Source organism: Misgurnus anguillicaudatus, chromosome 25, assembly GCF_027580225.2.
Source record: "Misgurnus anguillicaudatus chromosome 25, ASM2758022v2, whole genome shotgun sequence".
Taxonomy (NCBI): domain Eukaryota; kingdom Metazoa; phylum Chordata; class Actinopteri; order Cypriniformes; family Cobitidae; genus Misgurnus; species Misgurnus anguillicaudatus.
In genome coordinates, this window is record NC_073361.2 from 29,450,441 (window position 1) to 29,474,229 (window position 23,789).

The window sequence follows — 23,789 nt, forward strand, 5'->3', positions numbered from 1 at the left end:
ATTCAAGCACATTTGAAGTGAACGGATTTATTAGGGCAAGTCTATTCATATCTCCAGAAATGTAAAACATCAAGTTAATCATACAAAAAACATTTAACAGTGTTTTTATTACTTTTTTTATTAAATATGTAAAAAGCAGGTCAAGTTATTCACAAATAAAATGCAAACATGCAACACATTTGGGGAATGCATAAGGGGAGATACCGTGAGGGTAATAAAAAGAACAACATTTGTCTATTTATAATTATTAACAGTACATATGTTTACATTCCTTTTCTCATTGTACACAATAATAAATGACATAAGCATTGACCTGTGGAGAATATTGACAGAGATCACAGAGAATATTGTTGAGCTGCTAAGACCTGTGCTTTAGTACAACATAAAAAAAAACTTCAATATGCATTGTTTTCTTCAGATGATGGCTGCTAACTGTACATACAAAATAAATGACATGATGCAGAATACAGATTGCACAGTACAAAATTAAAACGCTGTCTAATAAACACTGTCATTGGTTTCCACCCCTGTGAAGTCGAGACACATTGAGCCAAAAAAATAGTAAATACATTATAATAAAACTTGAGGCTAAAATTGATATTTAAGTGACGTGAGTTTATATTCCTATGCATAGAGCCAGTATGCATTAAACTCCAATGCTTAAAACACAAATTTAAGTCAGGCAAAACTATTTTACCATGCTAACACCATGGTTTCTACCTAAAGACCGTTTGCTACAGTTCACTCGTGTAAAATCGTGACATGAGATGGGCTTTCCTTCAACCAGTGCAGCGTGTGCTAACCAGACACGACACAAAGCATCAATAGATGCACACTTTTGTAATGTTATCTTAAACATTTAGCTTAGTTTCTCTTTTGCGGCATGATGCGAGATAGCTCCGCCCACTGCAAGATCTCAAAATCATTCACGTAACAGAACATCAAATGTGTTCTGATTAGCTTTTTTGTGGTTTTGCATCAGATGAATTGCTCGTGTCTGGTTACAACACAGTGTAGGAAGCTTTCAGAGTAATTTTAGTGTCATTTTCATTAATACCAAGTTGCTATATATGTTATAATAGCAACAATAACATTATATATAATAAAAACAGTAACGAGGACAAAATATATAATTGATTATTTGGCCGATTCGTCTCAGTCCTTCATCAAGAGAGCAAATGCAAAATAAACCGTAACGATTTGGATGAAAATGCAAAACCCAAAAGAAGTTCCCTGGCCGAGTGCGTGTGTGTGTGTCCGGCTATCTCGTTTGATTGACAGCTGTTCAGTATTCATCTTGTGTGTCGTCTGGGACATCCTCCTCCTGCGCGGGAGCCTCGTGCTCTTCCCCACCGGCCTCCTAAAAACATTGAGTTGATGTTAGTTATTGATAAAGTAGTTTAGTTGTTTAAAGTTTGCACTCACTCATAATAAAAAAATGGATGCACTGTAAGTCGCTTTGGATAAAAACGAGTAAATATGCAAAAACAGTACCCATGCGAAAGACTGACCTGGTCATCTGCAGAGTACAACACCTCCATGAGTCTCTCCACGAACGGCCCGTTGTCCTGACCCTGCTCCTGACACAAAAGCTCAACCTCACGCAGCTTCCCGAAGTAAAAATCCCGCTCCTTCTCCACACCTTCCAGGGCCAGCTTTATTGTGTTGAGCTGTGTAAACAACGGTGAGATGGAGAATGAGACATTTGGGAACAGACTGGTATCCGCAGACAAACTTGTTAATGGATGATATACAGTACACAGTGAGCAGGCTGATGCTTTGGTGAAAACGCTTTTATAATCAACACAAAAATGTTGCCTAGGCTGACAGTCAAGGATGCCAAACAAGGCTGCCAAAAAAAGCAGCACACTTGGTGTCCAAAACCGCTGCGTAGGAAGAAAACCTATTAAATGTTTCAAATGTTAATGGTGGCTCACAAGGTGCCCAAAATGCTAAGTAAAATTAAATCAAAGCAAATGTATTTATATAGTCCTTTTGCACAATATTACATTGTTTCAAAGTGGCTTTACTTTTACAAAAACTAGGAAAACTAATTATAAAATAATAAATGATATACCAAATGATGAGATGGCAATAAAAGCCTCTTTAACTCATTCCCCGCCAGTCATTTTTTTTTTTAAGTTTCGCGGCAGCATTTTTTGTGTTTTTCAGGAAAATTTTCTTCTAACAATATATATATATACAAATATATCAAATGAAAGAACTTTGCTTTTAAACAAACAATAAACAAACAAAACGGGAAAAAACGTTTCATCCTATCTATATTTTTTTCTCTGCTTATAAACTCTTAAATAAGGGAGTTTTTAGCAAAAAGCTGAAATAATTGCATTTTTAAGAAGAAATTTTGTTAGAAATCAGATTCAGAACGATATCAAAATTAGTAAATAACGTTTTGGCTTCAGTTTTTTCATAAATTGGGTTAGTGGATCTAGTGGATCTTGGTATTGCAGATTAACAAAAATTAATCAGGAACACATTTTTATGCAAATGTTTTCTCTTAATTGACGAGATAACTGGTCAATGGCGGGGAAAGAGTTAAATAAAGGCGAAATAAAGTACAAATCCAATAATGCTTAAAATTTCATATTTTCATAATGCATTCAGACAAATGTCTTCAAGGGATAATTGACAGAAAAATATAAATTTGGTCATCATTTTCTCACCCTCAAGTTGTTACAAACCTTCTGAATACAGAATGTTGATGACTAAACAGATCTGGGGCACCATTCACTTCCATAGTATTACTTACTTTCTTCTACAATGAAAGTCAATGGTGCCCCAGATGAGCTTGATCATAAACATTTGTCAGAATATCTTCATTGGTGTTCAGCAGGGTAAAGTAATTTATAAAGGTTTGTAACAACTTGGATGAGTAAATGAGTGTGTTTACTTGCACACAATAAGTGGTTAACTATCACAAACCTGCTTATTAAAAAAAAAAACGGTTTACATGCAAATCAATAAATCAGCTATGCAAAAAACTGTGAAATTTGGAGATTTGTCAGGTTTCTTGCAGGCACTGACGTCACCGCCTAAAGTACATATAGTCGTTTAAAAAGTCGGTGGGAAATCTGTCTTAAGCTATATTTTTGTATCTCTTCTCTGTAAATGTAACATGAGCTTTTATTTTCGCAATTTCTCACCCAACTGCTGAAGTCTAGGGATGCACAGAAATGAAAATTCTTGGCCGAAACCGAAAAAGAGGAAACCAAGGCTGAAAACCGAAAGAAATTATTATGCCAATTATTAGTACCATACCATTGCATTTATGGCTATACTAGGGGTGTGAAGGATCACAAAACTCACAGTTCGGTTCACATTACAGTTTTTTAGGCATGGATCAGATTATTTTTTGCATCAGCAAAAAGGGGGGGGAAATCTAATAACAAATAAAGATATTACAAACATTTATTAAAAAGAACAAAGTTGCACATTAAGTAAGGTCTGAAATTAGCATTAGGTACAGAAATTGAATTAAATGAATCATAATACTGTCTTTATTGTATCAGACATAAAATCAAATATAATTATTATTTTTCAGAGCTACAGAATTGATTTTCTCTTTGTCTTGGGTTGTTTGATTAACATTAATGACAAAGACTTAAAAAGGTTAATTAAGGTTACTGTCTCTTTAAGACCAAATAAGCACAGACTTGTTTCTGACTCTAATCTATACATACACTTAAGACATAAACAAATCTTTTTATTAGAAAAAGAATACTGTGGAGATCATTTTGTTTATGTGCCCTGCCAAGAACAGAAAGATTTTATGTTCGATTGCTTTTTGAAACGCATCTCTCCGTGTATGCACTACTGAGTGCACTTAAACGCGTGCACACACAGAGACTGAGGGCGAATTCCAAACAGCGCAGCATAAACATTACATTGTTTTTCATTGCTTTATTCGCCAAATGTATTTTAATGGTCCATACCGCAGACATGTTGCTTCAGACAAGCACGTGCAGGTCGCGGTTTCTGTTTGCGTCATTACAACATTTCGGCCATATTGTTTGGCGATAAAAGTCTTTCTTAAAAACAATTGGTGGCCGAATATTCCGTGCATCCCTACTGAAGTCGAGTGCAGACTTTTATGGGCTATTTTGCGCTTACTTACGCATGTGGCGTTTATCTTTCACATGCAGAGACATGCGCACATGAAGAAAATTGCAAGAAAGTCAGTTAAGGTGTTTACATGCAATGCAAAATTGGAGGATAATGAGCAAAAAACTACTTGTGCCGATCATTTTTTGCTTACCCCGTTTATGGGCTTTCCCCGATAAAAGAAAAACGTTTTATGTGTTTACATGACCCCACACGTTATCAGTTTATTAAGCATAATCGGCATAAGGCTGTCATTTTTGGGTTAACTATCCCTTTAAATCTACAATATATGCATTTTAATGATTTATACATATGTGGTTGGATGTGGTCTATTTACAGACTTGAATAGTGTTAATTGTGTTAGAAGTGTGCACCTGTTCATTTAGTTGTGTTACTTGGGCTTCCAGCTCTTTCTCTCCTTTAGCGGGGGTCGATGTCGTCACTGGGAACTTTTTAGCAGAGGAGGGTCGAGATGTGGAGGTGGAGGATTTAGGGGTTGAAGTGGTTGATCTAGTGGCTCCTGCATACAAATGGGTTTCGAGTTAACGCATGTCATGGTTAGTATTACAGTCAAACCTATAATGATGATGGATATTTATTAGACTGATAGATTATAAATGGTTAAATTCAGAATGGCCGAGTGGCACCTGCTGTGGGGGAACTGGCGGCGTGGAGGGATTTTTTCGGCAGGTTGAAGATCTGCTCTCCGGGATCTGGAGGAGGAATTGCATCCTGACCCTGTCTGGCCTGGACCGGGTCGTATTCCTTCCCGTCATAGTTGGCATCAAAGAACTTCTTGAACCACTGAATGAAGTCCAGGTTGTCCTGAAATCGTCCTTTGACTAGTTTCTCAACAGGGATGATCTAAGAGTACACAGGAAGCGAATGTGAAAAAGAGGAAATGACATCATACACACTCACTACACTATGATAAAGCTGTCTTCTGGGGTAAAATATCTTTCTAGGGTAATTTAAACCAGTGCTTGGGTTTTTCTACGTTTTACCTAAGTGGCAACCTTTCTTAGGGGCAACAATCTCTCTTGTTAAGCCAACACGAACTGCAATTCATCGACTGGCCACTAGAGGCTGGCTCCAAAAGAGAGTCAATCCCATAGACCCCCACATTAAAATGTCCAGAAATAAATGTGTTTGGGTCAATGACGTGAGGTTAATTATTTTGTGTCCGTATGGTTCAATTAAATGTAAAAGGGTTAAAATTTCAAAATAAATTTGCAGATTTCTTGCATATATTCTCTTTTTTGAGGACCAAGTCTAAAATTTCTGGTTTTATTTCATTTTAAAAAAGAATATTGCAAAATTACAATTGCAAAAATGTCAATATGGTGTAACCTGTCTGTGTCAATTGGTGTAACTAGTATTTTTTTAAATTTAAATATAAATATATTCATAAAAAATGTGGAATAAAATATAATCATCTAGTCTAGTGTAATTTGATTTTACATACATTTTCTTTTATGAGGACCACGTCTAAAATTTCTGGTTTTATTTCATTTTGAAGGAATATTTGGGGGATACATGCAAAAATGTCAATGTGGTGTAACCAATCTGTGGCAATTGGTGTAACCAGTATTTTTTATTAAAATATAAAAAAGTGAAATAAAATATAATCATCTAGTCTAGTGTAATATGATTTTACATACATTTTCTTTTATGAGGACCAAGTCTAAAATTTCTGGTTTTATTTTATTTTGAAAGAATATTTGGGGGATAATTGCAAAAATGTCCATGTGGTGTAACCGGTCTGTGTCAATTGGTGTAACCAGTATTTTTTTTTAACTAAATTAAAAATATATTCATAAAAAATGTGGAATAAAATATAATCATCTAGTCTAGTGTAATTTGATTTTACATACATACATTTTCTTTTATGAGGACCACGTCTAAAATTTCTGGTTTTATTTCATTTTGAAAGAATATTTCGGGAAAAATTGCAAATATGTCAATGTGATGTAACCACTATTTTTTTTTAATAAAAACATGAATATATTCATAAATGTGGAATAAAATATAATCATCTAGTTTAGTGTAATATGATTTTTTACACACATTTTTACATCATTTGTCAAAGATTATTTAGAAAACAGAGCTGTTTTCAGCATATGTCAGGACAAATATTACAAAAACGCATTAACATTTACATTTAGAAATAACAAATACATTTTTTTTATGTTTTTTTTTATGATTACACTTACATGCCATCAAGGTGGGTAAAATATTCATTATTTCTCATTCTTTGGCACAATTTGCGGTTACACCATTTGACATTTTCAGGTCCATTCAGTCTTAACTGTCATAAAAGTGCAAATGTAAAAAAAATGTGCATAAAATTAACATGAATACATTATGCGCATTGAAATAAACCTGATGCATGCTTTTAACAAGTTTAAGAAAAAAATTGAATTTCTCATCTTCCCAAACCGTTTTTGTCACTGAGCCGCCTGGCACAAAATTTGTTTTTGGTCTGTATAGATAAATCTGCCCTTCATGACAACTGTGAAATTGGTGAATTTTGTGTAACATCCGTTTAAATTATATTAAGCTTTTAAGTTTTGCATAATTAAGGGCGTGGCCACTTGAGTGACAGGTGAACTGCCACTGCTGTCATTACTGTCGAGCTAAGTGGGTGTGGTTACAGCAACCAGGCACCTTAGCTCCACCCACATCTTTGCCTGCTGACGCGGTGCCAAGATGGCAAAGACAGGCCTACTATTGTCTTCAAAAAAGCTCTTCACAAACCTAGGATGATGTCACGATACCTAGGATGAAGTCCATATGGTTTTACCCAACTATGGGTTAAAAGAAAATTATACAGAATGTTGAGTGTTAGGGACATTTCCATGCACATTTTTACTATCTATCAAACTAACTATCAATATGTTGAAAGGGACTTAGTGAGAAAAGCACAGCAAAAACAGCATCACGTTTGTCACACCTTGTCGACGTTCATCCTCTTGAAGGAGGCCTGCAGGAGTTTGAAGTTGTGAATGTATTCGTGCTCCAGTTTGGCCTGAAACTTCACTTTCTTAAGACTGATGCAGCCAGGAAACAGCATGTCCATAAACTGACAGTATGCCGCTCCTGTGAAGAGATGCAGAAATCCTCTGGATATTACTGAAGCATTACAACATCGCGTGCTGCCTCTCAGTAACATCCGCATCACTTTCAGTCAGATCTAGTTTCAGTATCAGGGTCATCCGAGTGCGGGCCAGATGTATTAAAAGAAATAAAACAGAGTGAGATTTATCTAACTTCAAGGATGTAATAGAAATGGCACGTCTACATTACATGACCAGAAATCAATGCTTCCTTTTCAGTCTTAAAGTAAAACTGGACATGATCCAGAATATATTCAGTGTCTGGAGATCTTTAAATACCTCTGGCTTGACATTAGCTTACACAGAGATAAATTGAGGTCTTGATTGGGATGTCGTAATTTTCGACGTTTTTGAGCAACAAAGTCCCATGACTTTTGAGGTATACATTTGCTTAACAGATACACATCCTGGACACTGATACACTCTCAGAAAGAAAGGTCCAAAAGTTATCATTTCGAAAAGTACACCTTTGTACCTAAATGGTACATATTTGGACATTATTAAAGGGTACCGTCCCTTTAAAAATCTGAAGTTTAATGCTCCAAATTTCATCATTAGATTTAAAGACTTTAACCTGGATTTCATAGACAGGGTTATAAATATTAGTATACAGCAGACTTTACCAAACACCAAAATGATACAAGGATTATCAATTGTTTTGCTGATTTGAGTAATTATCAGTCTTTCACTTCAATAATCCTTTCTTTAAAATCCCATCAGTAAAATCAATTTGTAACTTCAAGTCTTTTATTGATTGAATAACAAAAGATTAAATAAAGAGTGTGAATGGCACTTCATCAAGAATAAATTGACTAAAAGGGCGTGTGCACATCAAGGCGTTTACGGTGAAAGCGAGCGCATGTTTTAAATTGTTTCCAATGGAAGCGCCACGTTTAAAAACAAAACTTGCCGGGTTTTCCGCGCTTAGACTGCAATAGTATTTTTGTCTTGTTTTCAGTAAAAATATCTAAAAATTCTTAAATTAAGATAATAAGTCTAGTGTTTAGACCAAAAATATCAAATTTAAAGGGGACATTCCAGAAGACGTTTTTAAGATATTAAATAAATCTTTGATGTCCCTAGAGTACATATGTGAAGTTTTAGCTCAAAATACCATATAGGTAATTTATTGTGGCATGTTAAAATAGGCAATTTATGGGGCTGAGCAAAAATGCACCGTTTTTGTGTGTATCCCTTTAAATCCAAACGAGCTGCTCAGGTGGGCGGAGTCTCAAGCGCTCCCGCTGTAGAGCTGACAGAACATCGAGGGAGATTCTCACACAAAAGAAGTTAGTGAGCGATGTTAAGCATTATAAATTTGAACAAGTTTAAAAAGTCAATTATCTGTTTTATGCATACTAAATACATGTTTATCAGTAGATGGGGAACATTGTGGAATAAAAATAAAGACTTAAGGTCTCATGCTGCCCTTGTTTTAAACAGGCATAATGAGTTTCAGCATGTTACTATAAAATAAATACACGTCCACAAACACTCAGAAGTTTACTTTTTGACCAAACCACACGAGCACATTTAAATGATCTGTAATAAAACAACACGTTTAATGCTTAAACTTCAGAGAAACAGATCAAATGACATGTTTTAAGTTTATTGTGTACACATATTGAACACATTCGCGTTTCTGTCAGTCTCTCATCTATTTTGTAACTCCTCATTCATTTGAAACTTCAGAGAAACATTAAAGAGTAACTAAACCCTAAACCAACTTTTTTTAGTTAATGATCTGTAAGAATGATGCTTTATTAGTGCTGGTCATTGATTTTAGTAAGTTTTTTGACATTTGGATATAAAGTGTTTCAATACTACAATATTTGGTGTAAAAACGTCTAAGTGCTGCCCTCTTGAGGTTGAACGGTAGGTACTGCAGTTGAATTTTCCTATTGGATGTTGGGTCCAAAAAATGACTCGTGACGTAACCAGATGCAAGCTCACCACGCCCTTGTTACGATCTCACCACACACTTGTTCGTCCCCTCTCTCTCCGTTGGGATCTGCCCACTTTTCTTGCATTTTTCAAATATTGCCAGTGGGTGGAGTCACGCTCTGACCAGGGGTTTAGTTACGCTTTAAACAACATATTTACTTATTGTGTATGATAGTGAATACGCGTTGTTCACTCACTCTGTCTCGTGCAGTGCATTAATCCTCGTGTTCATTTATATAAACTTCAGAGAAACATTGAAACAACATAACTTGCTTGAAAGCGAACCGTCGCGTTGCTCTCTCTCTCTCTCTCGTTCGTTCGCTCACTCGCTCTCTCTCTCTCTCTCTCTCTCTCTCTCTTGCACTAAGGTAACGTTAATCCTTTAGAACGTTAATTCAATCTTTAGAAAGATTATTAAAACTACAAGTTATAAGATTGTAGGCTCCTGTTTGTGTTTGATGGAATACAAACGCGTCGTGCTGTCAGTCATTCTTTCTCTCTCTCTATCGCACTCGAGGTAGCATCATGGTTGGATAGCGCAGTTGAAGGGGCGGTATCATTATAATTGGAGCCCTTACCTACGTCATGGGGGGAGCGAAATCCGCATGACCTATTTATTCACATGCTTGCAGAGAGAGCCTTACCAAAACAAAGTTACAGGGTTGCTATTTTTCATGTTTTCTGGGTTGGTAGAAGCACTGGGGACCCGATTATAGCACTTAAACATGGAAAAAGTCTGATTTTCATGGAATGTCCCCTTTAAGTGATTTTGTGCATAAAACAAGCAAAAAAAAATCTGCCAATGGTGTAAGCAAAAAATCTTGAACATTTTTCTTAAACACTAAATTCAAGAAAAATTTGCTTACCCCATTGGCAGATTTTTTTGCTTGTTTTATGCACAAAATCACTTAAATTTGATATTTTGGTCTAGAAACTAGACTTTGTCTTGGGGCATTTTGCTCATCAAGAAAAAGCATCTTAATTTAAGAATTTTTAGATATTTTTTACTGAAAACAAGACAAAAATACTAAGAATTTTTTTTTCTTGAAAATCATTTTTTGTGTGAATCACTCAGCTCGTCAAATTAATGTCACTTCTTACTCTGACGTCCAATCACAGTGGAGGAGGGGCGGGACAAATATTACAACAACCAACCGGCGAATTGTTCAACGACTGATAAACATAGAAGAAGTATCATTGCATCCAAAGCGCTCGACTGAAAAAACCTGGCAAGTAATAATAAATATAGCAGTTAATACTGTCAGTAATACTAAATTTAGCAGTAGTTTAAATAAAGTGTCCCTGGTATTATTTATAAATTAAATATTTTTAGTCATTAAAACTGCCTGCATAATAATAACAACAACGATGACATAATTTCTAGGGCTGGGTATCGATTCAGATGTTCCAGATCGATTCGATTTCGATTCACAAGCTATCAAATCGATTAAATTCCGATTCTCGATTCCATTTTCGATTCTGGTTCTCGGGTAGGTTTTTATACTCGATTCAACTCAATGAATATGGATTTAATACGAATACTATATTAATAAAAAAGAACAGTGAACAGCAGTTTACAAGTGGGTAATTAATAAAAAAATTAAAAGCCACAACACTAACGTTGAAGAAGACTAGTAATTAGATTAAAGTTAATCTTACGTTCAATGTTTGTGGAAATAAACATGAAAAAAAAATCGATTCTGCTCTTTGAGAATCGATTTTTATTTGACCACGTTTTAAAAAACGATTAATCGGCAAATCGATTTTTTTTGCCCAGCCCTAATAATTTCTCAAAAATAGTTGTAGATGAAGCATAATATCTCAGATGTGCTATTAATGCGCACTGGGGCACTATACCCTTTCATATTACTACCACAGAAGTACATATTCGTACCAAATGTATACATATCTGTACCTAATGGTACATATTAGGATCTTTTTAAAGGGTACTGCCTCAGTGACTGCTGGGGTATTTTTGACAACAGTAATGCATTAGGTTATGCATTAAATTTAGTGATGTTATTAAATGTGTACACTGTAAAAAGAAATGCATCATTTTTGTCAAATCAACACATTTTTATGCTACTTTAAAGGAAGACACCGACTTTTTGGGACGTAGCTTATTCGCAGTATCCCCCAGAGTTAGATAATTCCATACATACCCTTTTCATCTCCGTGCGTCTTGTAACTCTGTCTGACGCACCCACCGCTAGCCTAGCTTAGCACAAAGACTGGAAGTAAATGGCTCCAGCTAGCATACTGCTCCCAATAAGTGACAAAATAACGCAAACATTATCCTATTTAAATGTTGTAATTTGTATAGTCACAGCGTTCCCAGTATGTATAGGGTTAAAAGACGGCTGTGTCTCATATGACCTTGCTATTTGTACATGCTGTGTGACTATACAAATCACAACATTTAAATAGGAAAATGTTGGCATTATTTTGTCACTTATTGGGAGCAGTATGCTAGCTGGAGCCATGGGTGCATCAGACAAGAGTTACGGGACGCGCGGAGATGAAAAGACTATTTATGGACTTATCTAACTCTGGGAAATACGGTAAATAAGTCCCAAAAAGACGGCATGTTCCTTTAACTTAGCAACAATTTCAACTTTTTTATAAATGATGTCAACTTATCACAGGTCAAAACTTAAAATAGTAGGTTAAATTGATTTGCAAAACCAAGTTGTTCTTACTTCATGTTGCATTTTTTTACAGTGTGATAGCTGTGGTATGTCCAAAGTGATTTACAAATGAGGGGGAATTTAAAACTATTACTAATAAGCACAACATACAAGAGAGAGGAGAGAACGAAAGATTTAAAGAAAATATATTTATATTAAATATATTGTAAATAAAACCGTATATAAACCTGTATTCATTTCTTTGTTCTGATGATAAGGAAGATATTTTGATGAAGTACCATTTTTTTCTACTACAGAAGTCAATGAGGCTTCTGATTGGTTCATCCAGGTTTGTAACAATATGAGAGTGAGTAAATGACAAAATTTTTATGTTTGGGTGAACTATCTCTTTAAATGATGAAACATAAGAGCACAGGGACGCTAACACAACGCCCCAGTGTAAATCCAATGGGATTAGAGATCTCACGAGTGTTAGCTATGGTTTATTTTGGACGTTCTTACCTGACGAGAGCTGCTCTACTTTAGTGTAGTTCAGAGAGAGCAGATCATTCACCCATGCAGTGATGTCATGCCTGCTCATAGTCTCCTGAGTGATTGAGGTAGAATACACATTGACCGCCATCCCCCAGCTGCAGACACAGATATCATCATCATCATCATCATCACAAACAGATGCAGACTAGAGATCAAGTTTGCATTTTTATGGTTAGATCAGATTTTTCGCGATTGCACACTGTCATTTAGACTGCATTGGCATTGAAAATATGTAAACACATTTGCAACACATCCATAATCCTGAAGGCATGTTTAGAAAGCAGACTCAAATTGGAACCAAAGTGATGGTTAGAAACAAAATTGTTGAAGATTGTTTGAACAACTGGTCTCGTATAAACAAACCAACTGACCGGGACTGACGTATCTCACATCTGTTACTGAAGTTTATTTAACATCCGATGAATTTTTCCATTTATATAGTGTTGCTAATCCTTACGTCAACTAGATTATTATAAAGGTATGTATTTGGCGTACACATTATTGGTGTGAAAGTGACATCGCTGTATTTTGTTCTACTACTATGTTTCTTGCAATATGAAAATGATTTGCTTTGCATTTCTTGTAAAGCTCTGGCAACTTGAAGAAAATTGTTGTCTGATGGTATTTCACACCTCTTTTCAAGCAACTAGATTGTGTTATTAAAACCAGGGTTGTAATCGAGTCCAGGGATCAAGTGTCAAGTCCGAGTCAAGAACGAGTCCACATCCAGGGTGGCGTTGTACTCAAATACAACACAGAAAAAAAACGTATTAATGAAATACGCTTTGAAACCGTATTAATTGTTATCACCATGTCATATTATTGAAACTGTCATTTTTCCCTTTTGTATTTAAAATCGTTCTGGTTTAGTGTAACACTGACAAACGCATCCGAATTGCTCTGCATGTTCTGTTATGTGACTATTGCAAATGTGCATATTGAAAAGTCAATGCTGAAATTATATATCGTGCCACCCTGTATACAGTGTTAAATATAATTTTTGATATTTATACAGAACAATAAAAACAATCACTAGCCATCTGAAATAACTCTGAAACAATAAAGTAAAAAATGATCAAATCTGTGAGAAAAGTCTAAAAGGTCTTCCGTGTTCTCAATATAAACCATGTTGATGTCCTTGCAAATCTGTTTATCAATGTGACAAATTTTAAACACACATTAAGCACAAAATATTAGGGATGCACCGAATATTCGCCCACCAAAAATGGCCCAAAAGAGCATTTTCGGTTTTCGGCCGAAATACTTTATCACCGAAGCAATACGGCCAAAATGTTGTGATTACGCAAACAGAAACCGCGACCTGCACGTGCTTGTCTAAAGCAGCATGTCTGCGGTGTTCCCTAGCTCTCGAGGTCGTGAATCAGTACGGATCACGGATCGGCTCGCATACGATTGGCGGATTAATACGCAAATCTAAGTAGGGAAAGTTTATAATTTGGACGTGTTTCAAAGACTTGCAAATGTTAACATTCAAGTGATCTTAAACAATTTAATTGCAAAAGGCGCTAAAGTGAGCAGTTTTCTGTACGCACAGACGGACATGCGGTTGAATGTGTCCGATCCAGCTCCAGTCAGACATGATCATCACAATGCCCTTCAGAGATCAGTACTCTGGATGTGTAAACTTTAGAGAGAGTTGCGCTACTGTGTCTCAAACTGCAGTCCATTAAAATACATTTGTCGAATAGAGCACTGATAAACAACGTAACGTTTTTACGTGGAACAGTTTGGAATTCACCCTCCGTCTGTGTGTGCGTGTGTTTAAGTGCACTCAGTAGTGCATACACGGAGAGACGCGTTTCTAAAAGCAAGCGAACATAAAATCTTTATGTTCTTGACAGGGCACATAAACAAAATGATCTCCACAGTATTCTTTTTCGAAAATCTAAATCTAAAAAATAATAATTATATTTAATTTACACAATAAAGACAGTATTATGATTAATTTAATTTGATTTCTGTACCTAATGCTAATTTTTAGACCTTACTTACTTTTTTTTTATTTTTTGTAAATTCTTTATTTGTTATTAGATTTTTCCCACCCCTTTATTGCTGATCACAAAAATAATCTGATCCGTGCCACAAAAAACTGTAATGTGATCCGAACCGTGAGTTTTGTGATCCATCACACCCATAGTAAAGTTAGTACACAGTCATACAGGGTTCCCACACCTTAGTTAACTTCAAATTCAAGGACCTTTCAAGGACTTTCCAGGTCCAATACCCTCAAATTCAAGGACTAAATGGGGAGACACATTTCAAGTGAGAGCAAGGTTACATCGTGTTACCTTTTAAGATACATTGCTACAGTTCAACTTCTAGGGAACTCGCGCTGCGTCGCTGCGGTGACACTTTGGGGACACTTCCAGGGGTAAGTGCGTCTGAATGTGTATATCAAATTCAACCAATGGTGAGGCTTAACGATAAAGACAGGGTGACGCGGGAGTCAGGAGGTATATCCATATCTGAAATATTGCCAAAGACGGCGTTACAGGGACGCAGGAAGTATTACAAGGGAGACGCAGCGTCTCGTTCCCTTCTCAGGGAACAACAGTTACATACGTAACCGGAGAAGTTATCATGTGTCAAACACAACTATGCAAAAAAGCATTTTGGTATGAATCAACATTCGCATACAGAAGATATAAGCATTTAAAGTGAACAGTTTAGCACGTGTGATGAAATTTTATGATATTCTCCTACACTACACAGGGAATAATATGGATTTTTTTCCAGAAAACTTGTTGCATAAAATAGATTCAAGCACTTTCAATGAACTGTATCTATGCATATTTTCAAAAACTGCAGGACCTTGAATTTTTTTCCCAGATTCACAAACTTTCAAAGATTTCAAGGACCCGTGGGAACCCTGGTCATAGGCATAAATGCAATGGTACTAATAATTGCCATAATTTCTTTCGGTGATTCGGTTTTCGGCCTTGGTTTCCTCTTTTTTTTGGTTTCGACCAAGAATTTTCATTTCGGTGAATCCCTACATAATATAGTTTCACACTTGGTAGTGGACTAACGTAAATAATCCCAACAACATAACAGAAATGTTTGCCACATTTTTTACCATTCAATCACAAGAAAAATATTTTTACAACCAGTTAACAACACTAAATTATGCATGTTAACACTTCAAGGGGCGGTTTCCCTAAAATGTATGTTTGAGCTTCCTTAATTTAAAAACATCTTATTTTGCCATTGTTTTGTCTCAAGATGCACGGCATTGTTTGTTTGTTTTTGTAAGGTTTGTTTGTAAAAACTACCCAAATGTCCCAATACGTTATACTTTAAGGCCTAGTCCTGGTTAAGCCTAAACCTTGTCCAGGAAACCACCCCCAAAGATTATAAAAAATATAAAAATATTTTTTCCCATGATTTCTCAGTGCAGTACATTTATCATCACCCAACAATGAACTGAACCTCCCACATATACAAAATTTATTGAAAAACACTGTGTTTATGTATAAATCAAACTATTTAATAAACCCAAGCACACTTGTGTATTTCCAGACAGTATATCTGCTGTTCTTAAAGAGCAGACATTCATCTAAATTTAGCAGGAAAGATAAACAGTTTAGTCGAATGAATGAGGAGGGGGGGATCAGTAGAGCCCATTTGGTGTCAACAAAAGCAATACGCATTAAAACCAACCCATAACAAGTTTATAAACCACCAACACAGGTGCGATTACCTCAAACGCGTGCGTAAATAAATCAACTAAAACCGAGAACATCATGCGTGTCAAAATACAAAACCCGAGCCCGTTATTTGATGCCAACAAGCAATGAATTACATGCGCAACGGCCGAACACAGGCCATGTACTGTCAAACCCACCAAACGCGTCCTGTCAGCGTATATCGTAACATAAATCCGCCCTAAATCACATGCATAATGTTTTCAAATAACCAAAATTAAGAATGCATTCGCATAAAGCCGTTTTAAATGCATTTTAATGATTGCACCACCGGGAAACGCCATAGCTGGCTCAGGAAGAGCCCCGCTGAAGCGCGGCACAGCGCAGCCATAATGGGAGAACAGGGCTCCGAGTGCATTGGTAATGCATGGATGAAATGAAAAGATTTGTATATTTTCACGTAAATGCATTGAATGGACCTCGGTTAAAGAAGGGGGGTTCTTTGTAAAGCTTCCCGGCGGATGGTAATGGCAGTGGTTTACCTGTAGGCGCGCTCGCCGCGTACTGTGTTCTTCCTATAGGGAATGATGTTGGTCCCGTTGTCCGCAATGATGTCGTTGTTGTTTTCGCCATTGGGGGACAGAGCTTGTGTCGGACCGGGCATTTGGCTCTGTGAAATACGCGAACGGACGAGGAAAGGGACGTCGGGGGTTTTTCTCCCTGCCTTCTGCTTGTTCTCAGTAAATCCCGGGTGTGTGCGTGCATGTAACTGTACGTAAGTGTGCGTGTATGTGTGTGTGTCTTCCTGTCGTCTGATTCACTGAACTACAGTCATGTGACTATGGGAGGGGTGCTTTCGGTTCGAGCCTGGATGAGAGGAGGGAACTTTTTTTGCTTATATGCACATCATATCATTTTGCATTGTATATATATAAGGGGTAACACTTGCATTATGTTTGTATTTGTTAACATTAGTAAATGCATTAACTAACATTTAAAATTGATTGCATTTGATGTTTACGACTATCTGCAGCTATTAAGTATTTACCACTGCACCTAAGTGGTCATTAACCCAAGATACTGTAGTAAGAGCATTGCATTGCTCCATTGAGCTCAGACCATTAAAAGTTAGCGACTACAAAAGGCACAAAAAAAAACATTTTGTAATAAGCAATATGCATTTAGGCGTATTTATAGATGTATTTGGAAAAATGTCTCATATGTATTAATGAAGTATGAAACTAGATGTTGGTGGTGAGGGCTTCTATTTTATTTACTGGCCAAACATTGCATGGAAATGATAGATATTACAAAAGGCCTTGCCCAAAAATGAAACTTCTGTCATAATTTAAGTTACATAGTAAGAAAAATAATACTATGGAAGTCAATGGTGCCCCAGATCTGATATACGGGTTTGTAAAGGTTGGCGATAAACCGGTAGATATGATAAACCAGTAGAAATGTGTCAAACGGTAGAGATTGTGGACTATCATCTCTATCGAGGTTACACGCCAATGTCACGCTGCTGTGCACGTGGTCACAAAGACATAATGTTTGTAGACGTATTTAAGCACCGCAGTTTTAAAACAAGTGATTTTAAGCCATTGGAACACAAACAACAGTCCTAAAAACGGTTTCTTCGGACGCATGTGCGGTGACGCGATTACGCGTCTGGCTGGAACTTTACTTCCGGTTCTTGTTTGTTTGATGGTCTGACTAGATGCTAAACTGAACTCTTGAACAAATACCTATAATGTTTTGGTTTCCTAGGTAATTTACGACGTGTTGTTTATTTTGCTTGTTATGTAAATATACTACTTTAAAAGGACTTTGTTGTTATTTTTTTCTTAGCAGAGTTTACCGAAAGTTACGTGTTTTCCACGAAAGCCGCTTGTTTGTGTTGTTACTGCTGAAACCGTCTATATATGCGAGCACTTTTTCTGTGTGAGTGGAGCGTGCAAGCCGAGCATCCGCTGCTCATTGAGCTTGTGAAATTTTTGCCACTTTATTGGCCTTAAATACACACATGCGTCAGCTGAAAAAGATAACGCATGTGTAACAGTATATTGGATCCAGACTTTGGTCTTAAAGGGGAAGTTACCTAATTTTGCTCCTGTGACTCTTGATAATCAAACAGCATTGAGAGAAAATTACACACTGCTCCTGTCTTGACTAAATCATATACATATGCACACACAAATTATTATTTATTATCCTTATGTCATTACTGACTGTTTATCTTCGGTGAGCTTGAGTTTTGTTTGTTTTTGTCTTCTTTTTATGCTTGTATAATTTCTGTGAGAATTATGAAAACCTCTGCAATGACATGTTCAATTTATTTTAAGATAACTTATTTCAATCATATAGAACATGTCTATAATTGAATAAAGTAAATCCAACAATTCTTTTTTTTTCAGATACTGTATGATTGGTTAGTTAATATGTACTTAAAGGTTATTGCCATTACCGAAAAGACCAATATCAAGAGTGCAGGGTTCCCAATGGTGAAAATACAAACGAAATGTTAAAACATTTTACATCAAATATACAACAAATTCTAAAACATTAAGAGGCGGTTTTCCAGACAGAGTTTAGATTAGGCGTCTCCAACCTATTTTTGCAAGACTTTTTGATATAGTCTACTTAAAACCTTTTGTTGTACTTGTTGATTTTATTTTATTTTACTTTTTGATATGTTCTAGTATTGTTTACAATGTTAACATACATAAAAGAAGCCAAGCTAATTAAATTTTTTTATAAATAATCAATACAAATATTACAATAAAACAAATATTATAATAAAACAAATATTACAAATGAGACTATTAATAGAATGTGCTTTGGCAGGCACCTCACAGACTTTGTGCTGGCAACCTGTTAAGAGACCACTGGTTTAGATTAATCCAGGACTACCCTTAGTTATATTAGGACATTTAAGTTTTTTTTTTTTTACAAACACACACTCTAAGAAAGCATTTTGTGTTATGCTTTTAACAGGTTATGTGTAATTTTAATGTGTCATTTTGTGTTAAAATAAAACACAAGTTGTGTTAAAAGTAACACAAAATGTGTTGTTTTAAGAATAACACAGAGATATGTGGATTCTGGGACAACGCAGGGTGTTTTTCCTAAACTAACACTGATGTGTTGTTTTTAACGCATCTGTTCTAAGAATGCACCTTACTGAAAAGGTTCTTGTGATCTTGTGACAAAACAGTGGCACTAATGTATTTAAAGATATTTCAGTGCAAGATGTTTTCAGTTCAAACTATTTAGACATGCATTTTAGTCTGGGACAAGGCTTAACCCATATTCGGGAAATCACGCCAAAAACTTGAGTTAAATAGCCAAACAGACATGATTATTGACTCGGCCAAAAATAATCAGCGTATCAGCATAGTTTTAAATATATATCAATCTACAACATTTTTGGGGTCCAAAAGTCTGAGACCACTTTTTCTTTTTATAGCCTACCTGTGACCGGTTGCACAGGAAAAAAATTACTTTCTTGTAGTGCTCTGCAATAATTCGATAACGATTAATTTCTCAATATAAATTTCCGCGATATAACAATGATGACAGATCGGTAAGTGTTCGGTAACGTTTACGCACTACGCGTAATGCTGCGCAGGCACTTCCGGATGCCGCGCAATAATTTTTTTGCCCATATCGCCCAGCCCTACTTTCTTTCTTAGCATTTGTGTCATGTTTTAAGTACAACTACCTAAAAATTCTTAAATCAAGATGTGTTTCCTTGATGAGCAAAATGACCTAAGAAAATAAATAAGTCTAGTTTTTAGATGAAAAAATATATAAAATTTGTGCCTAAAGCAAGCAAATAAATCTTCCATTTTTTGCTTGTTTTAGGCACAAATTCACTTACAGTGGGGCAAAAAAGTATTTAGTCAACCACCAATTGTGCAAGTTCTCCCACTTAAAAAGATGAGAGAGGCCTGTAATTTTCATCATAGGTACACTTCAACTATGAGAGACAAAATGAGGAAAAAAATCCAGAAAATCACATTGTCTGATTTTTTAAGAATTTATTTGCAATTTATGGTGGAAAATAAGTATTTGGTCAATAACAAAAAAGCAAGATTTCTTTCTCTCACAGACCTGTAACTTCTTCTTTAAGAGGATCCTCTGTCCTCCACTTGTTACCTGTATTAATGGCACCTGTTTGAACTTGTTAGCAGTATAAAAGACACCTGTCCACAACCTAAAACAGTCAGAATGCAAACTCAACTATGGCCAAGACCAAAGAGCTGTCAAAGGACACCAGAAACAAAATTGTAGACCTGCACCAGGCTGGGAAGACTGAATCTGCAATAGGTAAGCAGCTTGGTGTGAAGAAATCAACTGTGAGAGCAATTATTAGAAAATGAAAGACATACAAGAACACTGATAATGTCCCTCGATCTGGGGCTCCACGCAAGATCTCATCCCGTAGGGTAAAAATTATCACCAGAATGGTGAGCAAAAATCCCAGAACCACATGGGGGAACCTAGTGAATGACCTGCAGAGAGCCGGGACCAAAGTAACAAAGGCTACCATCAGTAACACACTATGCAGCCAGGGACTCAATTCCTGCAGTGCCAGATGTGTCCACCTGCTTAAGCCAGTACATGTTCGGACCCGTCTGAAGTTTGCTAGAGAGCATTTGGATGATCCAGAAGAAGAGTGGGAGAATGTCATATGGTCAGATGAAACCAAAACATAACTTTTAGGTAGAAACTCAACTTCTTGTGTTTGGAGGAGAAAGATGCTGAGTTGCATCCAAAGAACACCATACCTACTGTAAAGCATGGGGGTGGAAACATCATGCTTTGGGTCTGTTTTTCTGCAAAGGGACCAGGACAACTGATCCGAGTTAAGGAAAGAATGAATGGGGCCATGTATCGTGAGATTTTGACTCAAAACCTCCTTTCGTCAGCAAGGGCATTGAAGATGAAACGTGGCTGGATCTTTCAGTATGGCAGTGATCCCAAACATACCGCCCGGGCAAAGAAGGAGTGGTTTCGTAAGAATAATTTCAAGGTCCTGGAGTGGCCTAGCCAGTCTCCAGATCTCAACCCCATAGAAAATCTTTGGAGGGAGTTGAAAATCTGAGTAGCCCAGCGACAACCCTAAAACATCACTGCTCTAGAGGAGATCTGCATGGAGGAATGGGCCAAACTACCAGCAACAATATGTAAAAACCTTGTGGAGACTTACAGAAAACGTTTGATCTCTGTCATTGCCAACAAAGGGTATATAACAAAGTATTGACATAAACTTTTGTTATTGACCAAATACTTATTTTTCACCACAATTTACAAATAAATTCCTAAAAAATCAGACAATGTGATTTTCTGGATTTTTTTTTCTCATTTTGTCTCTCGTGGTTGACGTGTGCCTTTGACAAAAATTACAGACCTCTCTCATCTTTTTAAGTGTGAGAACTTGAACAATTGGTAGCTGACTAAATACTTTTTTGCCCCACTGTAAATTGAATATATTTTTGTGACTTATTTTCTTAGGTCATTTTGCTCACCGAGAAATTTGGCTGACGGTTAATTGTTTAATAAATTGTGACGATTATGACGATTAATTGCCTGTTTATTGTTTTGACATTTAATTCTCATACATTTTTTTTGTTTATGAAATAATTTTAACAGATTGTTGTGATTATTTAAATTAAATCTTTTGCAAGGTTTATCTGGCAGTAAATATTTATACACATAACACATTTTTAAAAGTAATCTGATACTGTCTCGTTTATACAGGCTCTGCAGCTCCCCCTTGTGTTTTTTAGAGAGATGTGCAATCATCGCGGTAATCTGAAATCATTGCGATGAGGTCAAACTATTGCGATGAAACGATTATTAAATCATTGTGACAGCCCTAGTACAAAGTAGTTTTATTTTTTGTCAATTAGTGTCAGTTCTGTTACTGTCAAACTCTATAATGTAAAGTAACAGTGTTGACATTGACAGTCATGTGAGTTTGTGTCTCTGTGTATGACTGCCAGTTATGTTAACACTGTCAACACTGTTACTCTACCTTACGGAATTGACACAGACGCCTCATTTGAACAACAGGACATCATGATTTTCAGTTACTATATAAAACACTATATTATATCGTTGTGATCCATGACAACGAGTACCAAATTATTAAAATAATTAACTATTTGAAAAAAGCTGAAAATATAATGACTTTGGACTGCAAATGTAAATGCAATTATATAATCACCCGGCTATGTTTATACAAGTGGCCAATGGAAATAAACTTTTGAAAATGCAAAACAGAAAAGATGACATGAAACATATGTAAGATATTACAACTGTATGACACAGACCATGTTAACACGTCTGTGCTCTAGTTTGCACCACTCAAATCATTTTTGTTTTGGTATAAATTTATAATGAAAATGGCATTAAATGATAAAAATGCAACAAATCAACTTCTCAACTGTATGTTAGGTTAAAGTGTGTATGTGCGCAGTTAGCTATTTAACAAGCTTTCACTGATTGGCTATTTAAGGTCAGATTGTTGCATTGCAATTGCACCAGTCAGTTCAATTGTCTTTTGTTGGCTTGTTTTGCCCACCGTGACAAAAAAAATGGGATTAGGGAATTTTAGCCATTTAATTCTTAGTGAAAACTTGTGTAACACATGTGAACTGAATCACGAACATCAGTTGTAAGGATGCACATTCTATTACTCCTAACAGATGCATGTGTGCACAAAACAGGAAGTGGACATTGAAAAATAATAAATGTTAACTAAAAAAAAGAAAAAAAAGCAAAGTAAAACAGTACAAATGTGTGTCAGTGACGTTATTCATTTATTAACCAAGCCACTATAAAACATAAAACTGACAGTTTATGTCACCAGCGGTGCACTTTAATGTAATAGCAACACAGCTAACATGCTACTCTGCCTGTGTGGTTTTACACAACTTCAGGAACAAAATATTACAAATAAATCAACAAAACCCGTAAGGGCAAAGACGGTTTAGTCATGTCAGAACAAAATCAGACCCACCCAAAAAGAAACGACAGTCAGAGTTAAACACAGCACCTTATATAAGCTTAACTCACCCGTAAACTCAACAGTAAATCCGACCAAACCAGCTGCACGTCTCGGTTCGCACCCCACCCTCTAGCGAGCGCGCTGAAACAGCAGCACCACACGGGTATCCGCCCACGCCTCTGATTGGCGGGCACTCCTTACTACTGTCTGCTGATTGGCTGATCCATAGAACGGATGCTGGGTTAAGACCTTGTCCCGCCCTCTTTTCGGTGATTGGATGACAGATTAAACGGATGTTGTCCTTTTCGGCCAATGGGAAAGCAATGCGCCGATTGAACGCTTTAAATGTCGTGTTGTTTCTGAAATATTATACGTTTTATATTTATGATGTATCTGTGGAATAAATGATGATTTTATTTATCAAGCCAAACGTGTTTGTAAGACTGAATTTAGAGAAATAATCTGCTTTTTTATCCATCTACCTCAATGTCTGTCTATCTATCTATATTTCTAGGACGTGTCTCGTTAATTTATTAACAATACATAAATCCAGATAATTAAAATAAATAAATAAAAATTCTCAATAAATGCACCCCCACTATCTTGTTATGTCTTAATATGTCATAGAGATATCCAAATGTTCATTGTTCAACAGTGACATCTAGTGGCTCTTCCATATATTGCATTACAAATCTAGAGTAGATAGGTACTCAAAGGGATGGGAAAGTGAAATCACAACCTG

At 36.2% G+C, this 23,789-nt stretch overlaps 1 protein-coding gene across 2 annotated transcripts; it reads right to left on the reverse strand.

Moving 5' to 3' along the window:
• Positions 1–102: 102 nt before the first annotated feature.
• mapre2 (microtubule-associated protein, RP/EB family, member 2) lies at positions 103–23,266 on the reverse strand. Of its 2 annotated transcripts, none has more exons than XM_055182658.2 (7): positions 23,116–23,266; positions 12,332–12,459; positions 7,076–7,221; positions 4,770–4,986; positions 4,497–4,642; positions 1,512–1,670; positions 103–1,360 (listed from the first exon to the last, which is right to left on the reverse strand). In XM_055182658.2, the coding sequence occupies exons 2-7, from the start codon at positions 12,450–12,452 to the stop codon at positions 1,286–1,288; spliced, it is 864 nt and encodes a 287-aa protein (XP_055038633.1). In that variant the 5' UTR covers positions 12,453–12,459; positions 23,116–23,266; the 3' UTR covers positions 103–1,285. The 2 variants fall into 2 exon arrangements, with proteins under 2 accessions (XP_055038633.1, XP_055038631.1); XM_055182656.2 differs by lacking the exon at positions 23,116–23,266 and adding an exon at positions 16,572–16,842.
• Between the last annotated feature and the right edge of the window lie 523 nt (positions 23,267–23,789).